At 41.9% G+C, this 12,881-nt stretch overlaps 1 protein-coding gene across 13 annotated transcripts in view; it reads right to left on the reverse strand.

The window, feature by feature from the left end:
• Window positions 1-12,881, reverse strand: part of ATP7B (ATPase copper transporting beta) — a 43,361-nt gene that overhangs the window by 18,014 nt on the left and 12,466 nt on the right. For 7 of the 13 annotated variants that reach the window (XM_040705520.2, XM_040705504.2, XM_040705510.2 and 4 more), the window contains exons 2-8: window positions 6,956-8,183; window positions 5,300-5,611; window positions 3,875-4,038; window positions 2,758-2,919; window positions 1,484-1,560; window positions 944-1,118; window positions 133-366 (exon numbers count right to left, since the gene is read on the reverse strand). In XM_040705520.2, the coding sequence (XP_040561454.1) occupies window positions 133-366; window positions 944-1,118; window positions 1,484-1,560; window positions 2,758-2,919; window positions 3,875-4,038; window positions 5,300-5,611; window positions 6,956-8,135 (2,304 nt within the window). In that variant the 5' untranslated portion in view covers window positions 8,136-8,183. The remainder of the gene's footprint in view (window positions 1-132; window positions 367-943; window positions 1,119-1,483; window positions 1,561-2,757; window positions 2,920-3,874; window positions 4,039-5,299; window positions 5,612-6,955; window positions 8,184-12,881) is intronic. The other 6 variants (XM_040705535.2, XM_040705529.2, XM_040705490.2 and 3 more) reach the window with 4 other exon arrangements.

Genomic DNA, 12,881 nt, shown 5'->3' on the forward strand with positions numbered 1-12,881 from the left:
GTGATCCATGAACCCTGAATGACCATATTGTAGGCTACTTCACCCATCTGAAGCATCTGACTCAAATTCATATGAACAGTTTTATTCCATTCTCATTATAAATACATGATATTTCACATGAAGATGAATTACCTTTGCTATATGTTCAAGCCATCTCCCAAGGGCAATGAATACAAACAGCATTGGAGGAGTGTCAAAGAAAGTGACGGGGCTTTTCTCTGCCTTTTCAATTATTGCCACCAACAGGATCACACATGAATACACATAAGCAATCGTTGTGGCCAGTACGATAAGCACATCCATATTGGCTGCCTTGTGCTTCAGTGACTTGTAAGCTTGTATGTAAAAATACCATCCACCAAGAAACTGTTGGTGTAAGAGCAGACAGGCACATATTAAGATCAGAGCAGTGAAAGCAAGGGGTATATAATACCACCAATAGAACATGTAGTAGATAACAGAAGTGATGGCTGTCCCAGCTGAGTTTTATTTCAATATAACTTTAGTAGAGAGGTCTCCTGGAGGTTGAATCCCTTGTTATCCTCTCACTTGCCCTTACTTGCTCTCTAAACAACTCTGCCAGCTAAATCCTGGCAGATCCTACCATTTTCCTAGAAATGCAAAATAAACAAAGCAAGGAAGTTGAAGGGATTTACCTATAGTTACCTAACCAGTTTGCACCTAATCAGATATTTATTTGTTTTAATATTACTTTTCCCTCTTGGAAATGCTACTGGTACAACAGTGGCAGGAGTAAGTGCAGCAAGCAATTAAGAATTGATAATTTGCAAAGAAGTGTCATTTCATTCTATGTAGGTATCACAGACAAGAGGGCAGGTATAATCCACTAAACTTTCCCATAGGTCACCTATCTTTATCAGATCAGATTACATAAATGGGAGATGAACAAAAAGCAAACCCCCAAGAAATACTCTGGACATACCTGAACAAAAGTGCACAGGACAAAGAAGAGAAGATTTAAAATAGATAATCCAGGAATGAGATTCTGCTCCAGCACCATAGCCCCGTGGTGTTCGCCGCCAGGTATTAGCATATAAATCATTAGGATTAAGACAGGAATACCAAACACAAGGCTGCACAAGAAAGACTTCCTCCACCTGAAAAGTAGAAGCTGTAAATCTCCAGTCATAGCACACCCTGCAGTACCCAGGCCAAACACCATGCTGACAATACAGAGCTGGGGGTATTAGTGCTATTCTAACACACAGCTTCAGGATATTCGGGAAAGAAACAAAACATCAGGACAGTTTTACTGTCTCCTACATATTTAAATGTATAGTTGTTTATCAGTTAAAAACCAAGACTAATGAAAGCAGTAAAATATTTGAACCAAATAGCAAATCATAAAATGAAATATGTTTTACACAAGAATAAGCTAAATTAACTGGGGAAAGTGAGGAGGGTGAGTTACAAGAGATGATCTACATACATTCATTAGTGAGAGAGGAAGAGAAGTACTTACTGCTGTATCTCCTTTTTATGATCCAAGTTATGTGTATTTGGAACTCTTCTAGACACAGAAGCATGAAAGCCCATTTCCTTTTTATTAAAAGAGTAGGGAAGATGTGTTACTTTTGATTAGACTAACTATATTACTTATAACATACTTAAATGACACTACTTTCAGAAGAAATGTCAGAAAAGGACACTGCTCCATATTCAATAAATGCCATCTTTTTTTTTTTTTTCAGATCCTCAGTGAGAGGATCTATCAGATAGTACTCAGAATGTGGACTGTAAAGTACTTGTGTTATCTATACACCAACACAGTCATAATTCAGTAAGTGTTCTGGCTTCCTAGGCAAAGGCAGCTCCCATTGACAGCTAGTATTCTGCTGCCCTCCTCCTCACAGCAATTTTACACCCTTTTATCCCCACTGTTACAAGTACGATAGATGGAAAACACCAAAGAGGAGGGTAAAAATGCATACAAGCTACTGGGCTAGTAAACCTTGCTAGCAACTCCTTAACACAGCAGTTGAGTAGATGCATCTGAAGTTGAAAATCAAAGTTACCAGAACCAGTTTAAACCTATAAAGCTAACTGCAGGAAAAAGCTATATATATATCTATAGATTTGCAAGAAGCCAGTTATGACTGACCCTTTCTTGACCCACTGCTGTGCAACCACTCCTCTCCCCCAAATTAATCTTAATAGCTGCATTATGAGATGTTCCTGAGGCAAGATATACCTCAAAGAATTGCTCCACCAGTCTGAACAGTTTACTACTTATATGTTGATCACATCAGCTCTGCAGTGCTGAACAAAATACTCTAAGGACATGAAAGAAAAACAGACTCATCTGTTCTACAGACTACTTTCTGTGTGTGGCTCATCCAACAAACCCTCTTCCCTTCTGCTGAAGCAGAGGAAAAAGTTTTATCAACACCGGAGCTACAATAATAGCAGAACTTATGTTCTCTGCTGTCATGGGTAAGCCAGGTTATGTTTTTCCTTCCATGTATTTTTAAAGCAATAGACTGGACAGACTGGGAAGCTATGCACTTCTGTGCAGTACAGCAGCTTCACCATGTAGTGAACACAGTACATTATCTGTAAAAGTCAGTGAAACCCTCCAAATATCAGCTGCTTTATTTTCTTCTTAATTTTATACACTCATAGAATCATAGAGTGGTTTGGGTTGGAAGGGACCTTTAGGATCACCTAGCTCCAACCTCCCTGCCTACAGGCAGGGACACCTCCTTCTAGTTTATAAAAAGAAGTTCTAAAACCTACCTCAATTATTTTTATAATATCTCGAGGTCCTGTAATTTCAGGATCAAACTGGATGTGAGCTTTGCAAGTAGCCAGTGCAACTGAGGCGTAGAATATGCCATTTGTTCTCATAAGTTTGGATTCAATATTGTGAACACAGGAAGCACAGGTCATCCCTGTAATCTGAAGTAAACACAGTTTTAGGTGCAGTTAGCAATCTCTTTTCGCCATTGCTGCTAAGAAGGTCCAGTATGTCAGTCATTTTAGCTTTTGCACTCACAATGCAGGTTTCAGTGTTTAAGGCATTTTGTTGTTGTTGTCATCACTTTTAATGAGCCAAATATTCACCCAATATTTGTCTATGAATTTGCAATACTGTTACAAACATACCAGTGACTGTTCAAACTCTGCAGGCAGTGACCCAAGGCTGCAGCAGGAAGAGTTTATAGAGCTGTCTTAAAGGAAACAAATATGACTATCTACTTGCATTATTACAAGATTCAGCAACAAACAGTTATATTCACAGCAGCTTATTTGTACAGCAGCACCAGCACGTTGCATTTACTGTGAGAGTACAGTTAATATAGTTCTATCAGCAGCTCTATTAGCACTGCCTGAGTCAATATACATGTGAGCATGTTTAACATCATCATCCTAACTCAAATCTCCTGGTGGCTTCAGCATGGCACATTCCCACTTTCTGACCTATTAGTATAACTGCAGGCTGTTCTTTTCTCTCTTACTGTATATAAATGTAAGAGAAGAAAACCAGACTTTTGAAGAATCTGTCCTTGGTATCAACTATTTAATAATTTCACCCAACGTTCTCAGACCTCTATACAAAGCTCCTAACCTTCTCATCAGATGCTCGATGATATACATTTCCCACTTCATTTCCCTCTTCTAGCAGGAGCCTATTCTATACATATAACTATTGCTTTTTGTTTGGGTGCCTTTGACAGGTTCTTCTAAGACAAATAGATTTTCTCTTTCTAGCAATTAAGCAAAATGAGTGTCACCAGACAGAAGTCATCTGTTGAGGCTGTATCTCCTTAAACAAAAGTACTTGCAAGAAAATGTTTCTTCTGAACACAGCATATGCAAAACCAACACAGAATATGAAATACATGTTACTTACAAGAAGCTCCACATTTCCTTCTGCTTCTGAATGATCTTCTATGACAGTGGCTTCAAAACCCAAATTCTGGATCAACTGTGCTATTTCAAGAGGCTGTATGAACTCTGGCTTGTATTTTATCTCTGCTTTACCTGCCATCAGTGCTACCAACACTGAAATAATACCTGCAGCAGCAATAATAAAGTATGTTAGATAATGTAGTTCAGTTTGTGAGGAAGAAAAACAAAATATCACATGTGATTTTCAATGGAAACCGTAGCAGCTTAGTGTCATTTTATGTCTAGTGATCTCTTTCCTGCCCCCTCCTAGTGTTGCTGGTCACAGCAGCAAAGTTTTTACTGAGATGCAGCCATACCAAAGTTCCCTATAACAACAAGGGGAGCTGCAACAGCTACATGGAAAAGGAGGCTATGGTCAGAGACAGAAAGGAAGTTCATGAGCAATTTCTGCACTGCTAACGTGAAGCTCTACCCTGGCCTTCTTAAGTTTGCAAAGCCCTAACCAAATCCCACTGGACATTGGGCTCTCTTTTTATTATTATTATTATTATTATCTAAATTTACAATCAAAAAGAAAAGCATAGAAGTCACAGGAAACAAAACAAATTGCTAGTAATTTCTTTATTTTTATATCAGTGCAGAGAGACCATGCACTGGGAGACTGCAGACACAGGAATCAATAAGCAAAACCCAATTAAGGCATGCTGCTATGCATTAAAGCAGGCAATGCTGATGCTTGACTGTTCATGTTCTGTATGGGCAGTCTGCAGACTTCTAACCTGACAAGACTTGCTGTGCCTAAACTAATATAATTACCCAGGCACTGGAGCCACACATTTATTTGTACATGCTTGTGCAAATGTATGCTGGAAAATAAGCTTCATACCACAAATGTCAGAGTTCTCAACAGCTTTGAAAGTGATGTATTGCTCTGTAAAGAAGCAAGGCCCTGAGAACAAAATAAGAACAACTTTTCTGTTCTTGTCTTGAGCCTTATTTCAGGGAATAATTAAGGTTGGAAAAGACCATTAAGATCATCTAGTTCAACCACCAAACCATCCCCACCATGACCACTGACCATGTCCCTCAGTGTCACATCCACACAGTTCCTAAATACATCCAGGAATGGTGACTCTACCACCTCCCTGGGCAGCTTCTGCCAGTGCCGCACTGCTCTTTCTAAGAACAGATTTTTTCTTGATATCTAACCTGAATTTCCCCTGTTGCAACTTAAGGACATTACCTCTGATCCTAACTTGAAACGTTGATCATATTCCAACCACTTACTATTATAAAACAATTACATCCATCATGTAGGCTCACTACACAAACAGTGATGTAGTTACATTAGCTCTAAAAAGAAGTTTAAGTCGATTTAAGCTCAAGATGTTCTACCATGGCCCCTTCCATTGACCATACAGAATACCTTTTCCAACCAGCAGTCCCTCAGGACTCATTATTGGAATGTCAAATCTATTACCGTCTTCCTTCTGCAGATTTCTTTCAATGGTAGACACACACGATGCACAGGTCATGCCAGTGATTTGTAAAAAACACTTCTTGGCTGTTGCTCCGCTGGGCTGGTTTGGCTCATCAAGGTGAGGGCTGTCTGGAAGTGCATCGGAGACACAACCCTGGCGAGGAGGCTCTGGGGCTCGAGGCTGTGCTGTGGCATTACTGGCATCAGGCCAACGCTTGTATTCTCCTGCACCAGTATCTTGAATAAATGCACAATAAACTGAACAAATACTACTTACAGGGCAATAGGATGACGCAAAGCTACAAGCAGGTTACATCGATCATGAAAACTCTGTTATTTGTTTGAAAGACGATACGGTAATCTTGGTTTCTTGGTGGAAGAAAATTGTAGATTGTTACTATGTAAATAACAATACACACTCACCTGCACTACTTATATGACCACTTAACTCTACACATCTCCTTGTCACTTTCAGACCGCAAGTGACTCCCTTCAATCTCAGTGTCTAGATCAGACAGCTACCTTAATCTGACAGCTACCTCCGCTCAATAAAGATACACTGATATCTAGAGGGTCTTTATCCAGCACAGAGTACAGGCCAGCCTCATATTCATCTTGTCTTTTTTACCTTCAACACAGCTCATAGTGCATGGTCCCGAAAAGGGAAAGGAAACAGGTTTCTCTTTATGACACAATAGTTATTATGCAAGTACTGCAAAATGAGTAGTGGAAGGATTTGCAGCACTCGGACAACAACTAATACATCCCACAGTGATCATCTTTGCTCTTTGCCAGATAACAGCATCCAACAAATAACCCTGCTGGCTACAGCAGCCCTCTCAAACCATCTCCCTAAGGCAGAAGAAGGTCTGTGCAAAGGAGCAAGAGTTGCCTTTGAACATGTTTAGCGCAGAGGTTCCTCTCCTTTTCCATAGATAGGAACTCTCCCACCAACAAGTTATGAAAGAAAGAAATTATAATTTAACATCATACACGGACTCCTCATCTGCAGCTTTTCCCTAGATTCAGAGGGATTGGATCTGTGAGAAAAACCATTGGGTATTTGGGGTTTAAAACAATGCATTCCAGGTAGACCACGTCCGTATCTTAAAGGAAATTTGTTCTGAGTCGAAGCAAATAAATACTGCTGCTTTTGAAATTTGTTAGAGAGGAGATTATGCACCATAGCAACTTCTTAAACACTGAGCATTCCACAGACTGTGCTGCAGCTAGCACGTAAAAGTAGTGTTGGCTCCCAGAGACTGTGTGCTTCTTGGCACTCATCTTGCTGACAGCAAGGCTTAGGTCCCCAGCAAAAATTCTCAAAAAATAAAGACCAAAAGATTCAGACACTAAGAAGGGATTTCAGCCAGGAAAAAAAAAAAGGTTTTAAATGAAACATACTTAAGTTTGTATGTTTTAGTATTTTGGAATTTAAATTAAAACAGTATGTTTGACAGATCTCACAGCATCCTGTAGGAGGCTGGAGGAGCCCAAAGGTGGAAACCTACTCCAGTGGTAAGGGCATCTGCCACTTAAAAGACATTATAACAACTTCCAAGCCTTTTGACGTGCTACCCACAGAAGACAAAACACTGTTACCTGTCAGCAAAGATGCATCAAACCCCATTTCTTCTATGGCAGCTCTCAACTCTTCTCCATTCGTGTTAGCTGGATCATAATGTATGGTTCCAGTCTTGTCAGCTAAAGAAACTGCTACATGCTGCACGCCTTGTCTCTGAGACATTGTTCCTTCTATGGACTGTACACAGGAATTGCAGGTCATGCCATCAATCCTGATAACAGCTGTGCACACTGTGTCTTTCAGTGGCTCTCTGAAGAGATCACATACCAAAGCAGGAGATGGAGATGCTTGGTTATTTGCTTCTGAACTATTAGGGAGGCAAACTTTAAAGTTTCCAGGTGGAAGGGATTCAATAGCTTGCTGCAAAGCAGACAAGGTAATTAAATTCGGGCTATACTGTACAACAGCACATTTATGCTCCAAGGAGGCTTCAATACTTTGTATTCCTGGAAGAGAGGAGATATTTCCTTCAATGTTTCTGACACAAGATTTGCAGTGCATGCCTTCTATATGTACAGTCACTGTAGCTGTGCTGCTCTTGTTGGCAACCAGTGGATGTAAAACCTCCTTCCCGAGGGATACTGGTGTCTCTCTGGGGTCTGCACTCTGCAGGTTCCTGACATCAAGCACACCAAGCTTCAAAGGTGCTGATTTATTCTTAACGGTGCAGTCGTACCCCAGGTTACTGATATGGCTCCGAAGTTCCTCAGGCTGAATGATATACGGATGGTAAGCAATAACTGCTTCCTGGTTACTGAGTGACACCTTGATTTTTGCCACACCGTGAAGTTTCTTAATCTTTCCTTCAATGCTGGTGACGCAGGACTGGCACGTCATGCCTTCTATCCGAAGCTTTATTACTGCTTCTCTCGAGCACGGCAAATTTACAGACACTGGTGTCAACCTTTCTTCTGCTATGCTAGCGTCAAAGCCCATATCCTCTATTTCTTGGCAAATCTGTTCAGGGCTTATTTCTGACTGTAGATATTTTACTACAGCATTATTCAGTTCAAGGGAGACTTTAATGCTCACAACACCCTTAACTTTGGACATTCGTCCTTCTACCGACTGCACACAAGACTGGCAAGTCATTCCTACAATACTGATTGCAACGGTGCGCTCCTGGGAAGACGGTGAGGGCATGGCTTCAAAGCTCTCCTCGTAGCCCATGTTGTCAAAAGCAAAATTCTGTCTCATTTCAGGTTGCAGCGCACAGCTAGGAGGAGAGTCAGCATTGGACAAAACCTAAAGAGCAAAATAAAAGTCAAACATGTCCATCCTTATTGCTGTAAGCAGCAATATTCCATCTGAATGCTTCGCAACATCGATTTACACTTGGAATACATTACCAGTTAGCTAAAGCAAAATGTTCTCAGCAGTCCCAACCCGATTTATCTATAACTGAAGCACTCTCGCCATGCAGCCTGAGCTCTGTTCTTCCTAGCAGACTTCCACCTGTACAGAGGCTGACAGGAGGGACCGCACTGAACATCCCTCCACAAACATGAGCAGCCAGCTCAGTTTGCCCCACTCACTATGAAAACAAAATAAAAGGTCCACAGCAAACAAATTCAGTAATTGCCTGAGAGCCTGAAACCAGGCAGGACCAGCTGCATGCTATCTGCAGAGCTGTACACGTGTGCACAAGGGGTTGGATTGCCTGCACATATACAGGTTTTTGAAGTTAAAATCTACACTCAAAGATTTTAAAAGACACACATGTATGCAGATGCTTCCACCATCTCTTAGTTTCATCCACCCCTTTGAGAGGTCCTAAATAAGAGGCACCTGATACTGAGCTAGAAGAACTCGCGGGTTTGATCCAACACCAATTTTCAGGATGTGACAGCCATTACTGAAGCAGATTAGCCCAAAGTAGACTGTCCATCAGTCAGACTGGTCTGCAATACTGCAATTCTATGGCTCAGTACACTCTATTCAATTGAAAAATGAAACATTAATGAAAATTACAAAGGCAACATATCTCACAAATGAGGTAATCAGAGCATAACTCTGCCATCAAAGGACACTGCTGATATCAAGTCGTGAGGAAGGCACAGAAGGGGAGGGACAAGCTCAAGATTGTTGGGTTTCGAGGAAAAAACATCAGATATCATTACTGCTACTTAAAGTAACTTTTTCTTCTAAAAATCTAGATGGAAGCTGCTATGACAAATCTATTAACTTGCCTGTGAAGCCATAGGCCCTCTATCCCTTACTATAGCACCTAATGCTGGGCATTACAGCAGTGAAGGGACAGGAGGAGTCACCAGAACGGGCTCAACAATATTAATCTCATTTCTGCTAAAGAGAAGAAAACTGTCTCCTTGGTAGAGCACAGATGAGAATTCCTTAGGCTGCTTATTAACACCAGACTGCACCCAGTTCATTTGAAGCAGTATTCAAAATCCATTAACTTGATTCTGTTTCATGCTCAGACAGCTTGTGAATAATGACGTCTGGGTCATGACCAGAATGGAGAAAATTAAACACAGAAAATTTGTCTTCTCTGTGCTGTATTTATTAGAACAGGAGGCACTTACTTCCTGGGAAAAGCGACTGCTCATAAGCAGACAGAAGCCATCGCTTCAATTACATGTAACATTCCTCTGAATCTCACCCTCAGCTGAAGGCAGAAATGGGCTTCCTGAAGTGCCCGTCACCTTCTGTACTGAAAATCAGTTCCCTGAGTCTTTGCCATGGACAATTATGGAGGACTGTGAATAAAAACTGAAAGCAGTTGAGTCTGCGGGCTTGACTCCCATGAGTGGTGCAAGCTTAGTTTACAGAACTACACCATGGTGGAGGCTGGCAGGGCCCTCTTGTACAGAGAGCCCTGGACCCATTACTTCAGGTGTGGCCTCAGCAGATCTGAGCAGAAAAGATGGATCACCTCTGTTAAGCTGCTGGCAGTTCTTTGCCTAATGCAGCCAACAATACCATTAGCTTTCCTAGCGACAAGAGCACGCTGCTGGCTCACATTCAGCTTGTGTCCATTAGGACTCCTAGTTTAATGCCACCAGTCCAGTAACAACCAGCTCCCTGCTGCAAAACCACGCAGTAGCACCTGGGCTCACCGCATGCACGGCATAACCACACAGGGTGTCAGAGACCATGTTAGTTTCACTGAGACTGCACTGGCCCCAGAAGAGTGGGTAACGAGAAGCCACAGCCACCAGAATGCCACAGGTGCTCAGACCAGCCCAGAACTGCAGCAAACACCTTCAGCTCTGCAGCATTACAGTGCAGCCCCTTGCTATCCTGGGGCAAGCCTACCCTCTGCGCCCTGCTCCCTCCATGCTTGTGACTATGCTGCAGGGATGCTGGGAAAGAGTTACATAGATTTTAGCCCCTATCTCCCCTTTATCTCCCTTACTCTTCCACACCAAGCAGTGTCTGGAGTACACCGCCCTCTCTTTGTGTTTCCTTCCCAGAAGTTACTGAAATCCTCAACTTAAATCATAGGCTCACCAAGGTTGGGAAATACCTCCAAGATCTTCTAGTCCAGCCATCACCTGCTACCAATACTTCCCCACAAAACTTAGAACAACATCTAAACATTTCTTGAACATCTCCAGGAACAGTGACTAAACTATCTCCCTGAGCAGTAAAATAAAACACAAACAGTTAATGGTTCTCATTAACGTGCACAAAAGGCATGCTTATTTCCTCTTATTTGTGCCTTCCCAGTTTAAAATAATAATATAAGAGAATCACAGAATTATAGAATGTCCCAAGTTGGAAGGGACACATAAGGATCATCGAGTCCAACTCCTGGCTCCACATATGGCCCAACATATGGGAAAAGGCCCATTTTTAAATGAAACTGTCTCTCATACACCATATTTTAAATGGTGTTTAAACACTCATTTATTTTAATGTCTGCCCTAAGAAGCTTATTTCAGTATTGTTCCTTGTCTTCTCCTACCTATCCCTCCACCTCCTTAGAACCTAGAAGAGACTTTGGCCATGGTGGGAAGCACTTATCTTCACAAACATCCAGCAAAACAGAAGGCCCAACTCGCTACAGGAGCTCACTGTGTGCATTTACTTTGGCTCAGATGACAAAGGCATTTGTGTTTTGCATTTTCTGATGAAACAGCATGAGAGCAGAGTGACACAAGCATCCTCCTCACCTGCTCCTGTCCACTGTGCTTCTGGCAGCAACTAGTAGACAGAAAACAGGCAATGTCACAGGTTGTATGCCCTTCATTGCTTTGTCCTCTGCCCCATACTCACTGACCACTTCCATTTTTCTAGGTACCTAGTGACATAAAAGCAATCCAAATTCAATTTATAAAAAGACTGAAGGGTATTTTCTGCCATCCCAGTCTTTTGAAAAACATAAAAGCAACTACTGATTCTACTGTTTCAATATGCTGTTAGTCACGGAAACACCAAAACTTGACCACCACTTGACACTTTGCATAAAGAGCTGTCCCAACTTTTTTGAAGAATAGGTGAAAACATTTTGTTCATCAGTTAGCTAAAACTGGTGGTCTGAAGGAAATAAACAACCAACTCTGTAGCTCCCTGAGCATCATCCAAACCAAGTTCCCCCCTATGGCTCCTTCCCAGAGCTGGAGCTGCACTCCTACCCGACATCCATCTCCCTGTTGCTGCTACACTGCTTATTTCTCACGTCCAGGCTGTACCATCTCATGCCTCACAAACCCTTGCCACGGTTGCCCTTCCTGTGCCTGGGATACCAATTTTCATATCCTGAAATTAAAGAGCCGGGTTTCTTCTCACAACACCAGGCAGTCAGCAGGCATGAACATGGGGCTTGGTTTGTTCAGCACATTCCTTCTGCCTCTCCCTGCCTGCTTGCCCACAAACACCAGATCTCACTTAGCCTCTCACATGGAGCATTTGAAGGTTTTGAGCTGCTCTTCTCCCCACACATCCTCAGGCTGAAATCAGCTCATGCCCTCTTAACTTAAAGCACACAGCTGCCAAAGAAGAACGGCCTTATCTGTGCTGCTTTTTCACCTTTCCCGCTCTCCTCTTTCACAACCTGCTGACACACAGCGTTGGATTCAGCAGCGCACTGCTGGAAAGCCACATGCTTTTTAAATACTTCAGATGCTTTCCCTGTTTCTTAGAGGCTGCCAGCGAACAAGAAAATGAGGACAGAACAGCCTCAGGAACATCATAGGTCCAGAGTCTTTAGTTTCATGCCTACAGAAGCGTCATTTCTGGGTGGCAAGAGGCAGAAATTCAGTTCCCATCCTTCTTAACAAAGCTCAGCACAGCTTGCCCATCCATCTTGTCAATACATTCTGTTTAACTGGATCAATCCTTCAATGCTTGTTCTTCCTTTCCTCTTCCCCTTGTGAAGACGAACATGTCGGTAGTCACCTATGTCAGTATCTACTTCTAACACGGCTTTGTATTCACCAAATAATTCTTGAATGTTAAAAGAAGGGAAAAAACACCCTCCCCAGCTGGAAACTGTGAAACAATGAAAACATTACTTCAAAGTCACACGTTCCATTTGGGAGCAGGATTCTCTATCGGACAGAAGATGGAGAAATGTTTGTGCAGTTGTTGCTGAAGTGATACCATATACACCGTATTTGATAAACTTTAGAGACCCAAAGGGGTGCTTTTCAGTTAAAGTGAACCATATAAATCACACTCGGTTTGGTGGGAAAAAGAAAAAGCTTTTTGTAAATTGATGGTTTCTAATTTAGAATTAAAACAAAGCAAAACATTTTGTGATGTTCAGAGCTGCGATGGGAGCTGCTCTGCAATATACTGCAACAAACTGAATATAGGAGATCCTTTGGCAGAATAAAGTTATGTCATGACTGTTTTAAAGCAAGCATTTACAAAGTGAGAAGTAACTAGAGACAGCCAAAGCCTTCAGGTACAGCCAGTCTGTCTTTGCTGTTGTTTCTTTCCAGTCCAACACTAATTATTTAAGCCACTCTAAGTATG

Source organism: Gallus gallus, chromosome 1 (genome assembly GCF_016699485.2).
Source record: "Gallus gallus isolate bGalGal1 chromosome 1, bGalGal1.mat.broiler.GRCg7b, whole genome shotgun sequence".
Taxonomy (NCBI): domain Eukaryota; kingdom Metazoa; phylum Chordata; class Aves; order Galliformes; family Phasianidae; genus Gallus; species Gallus gallus.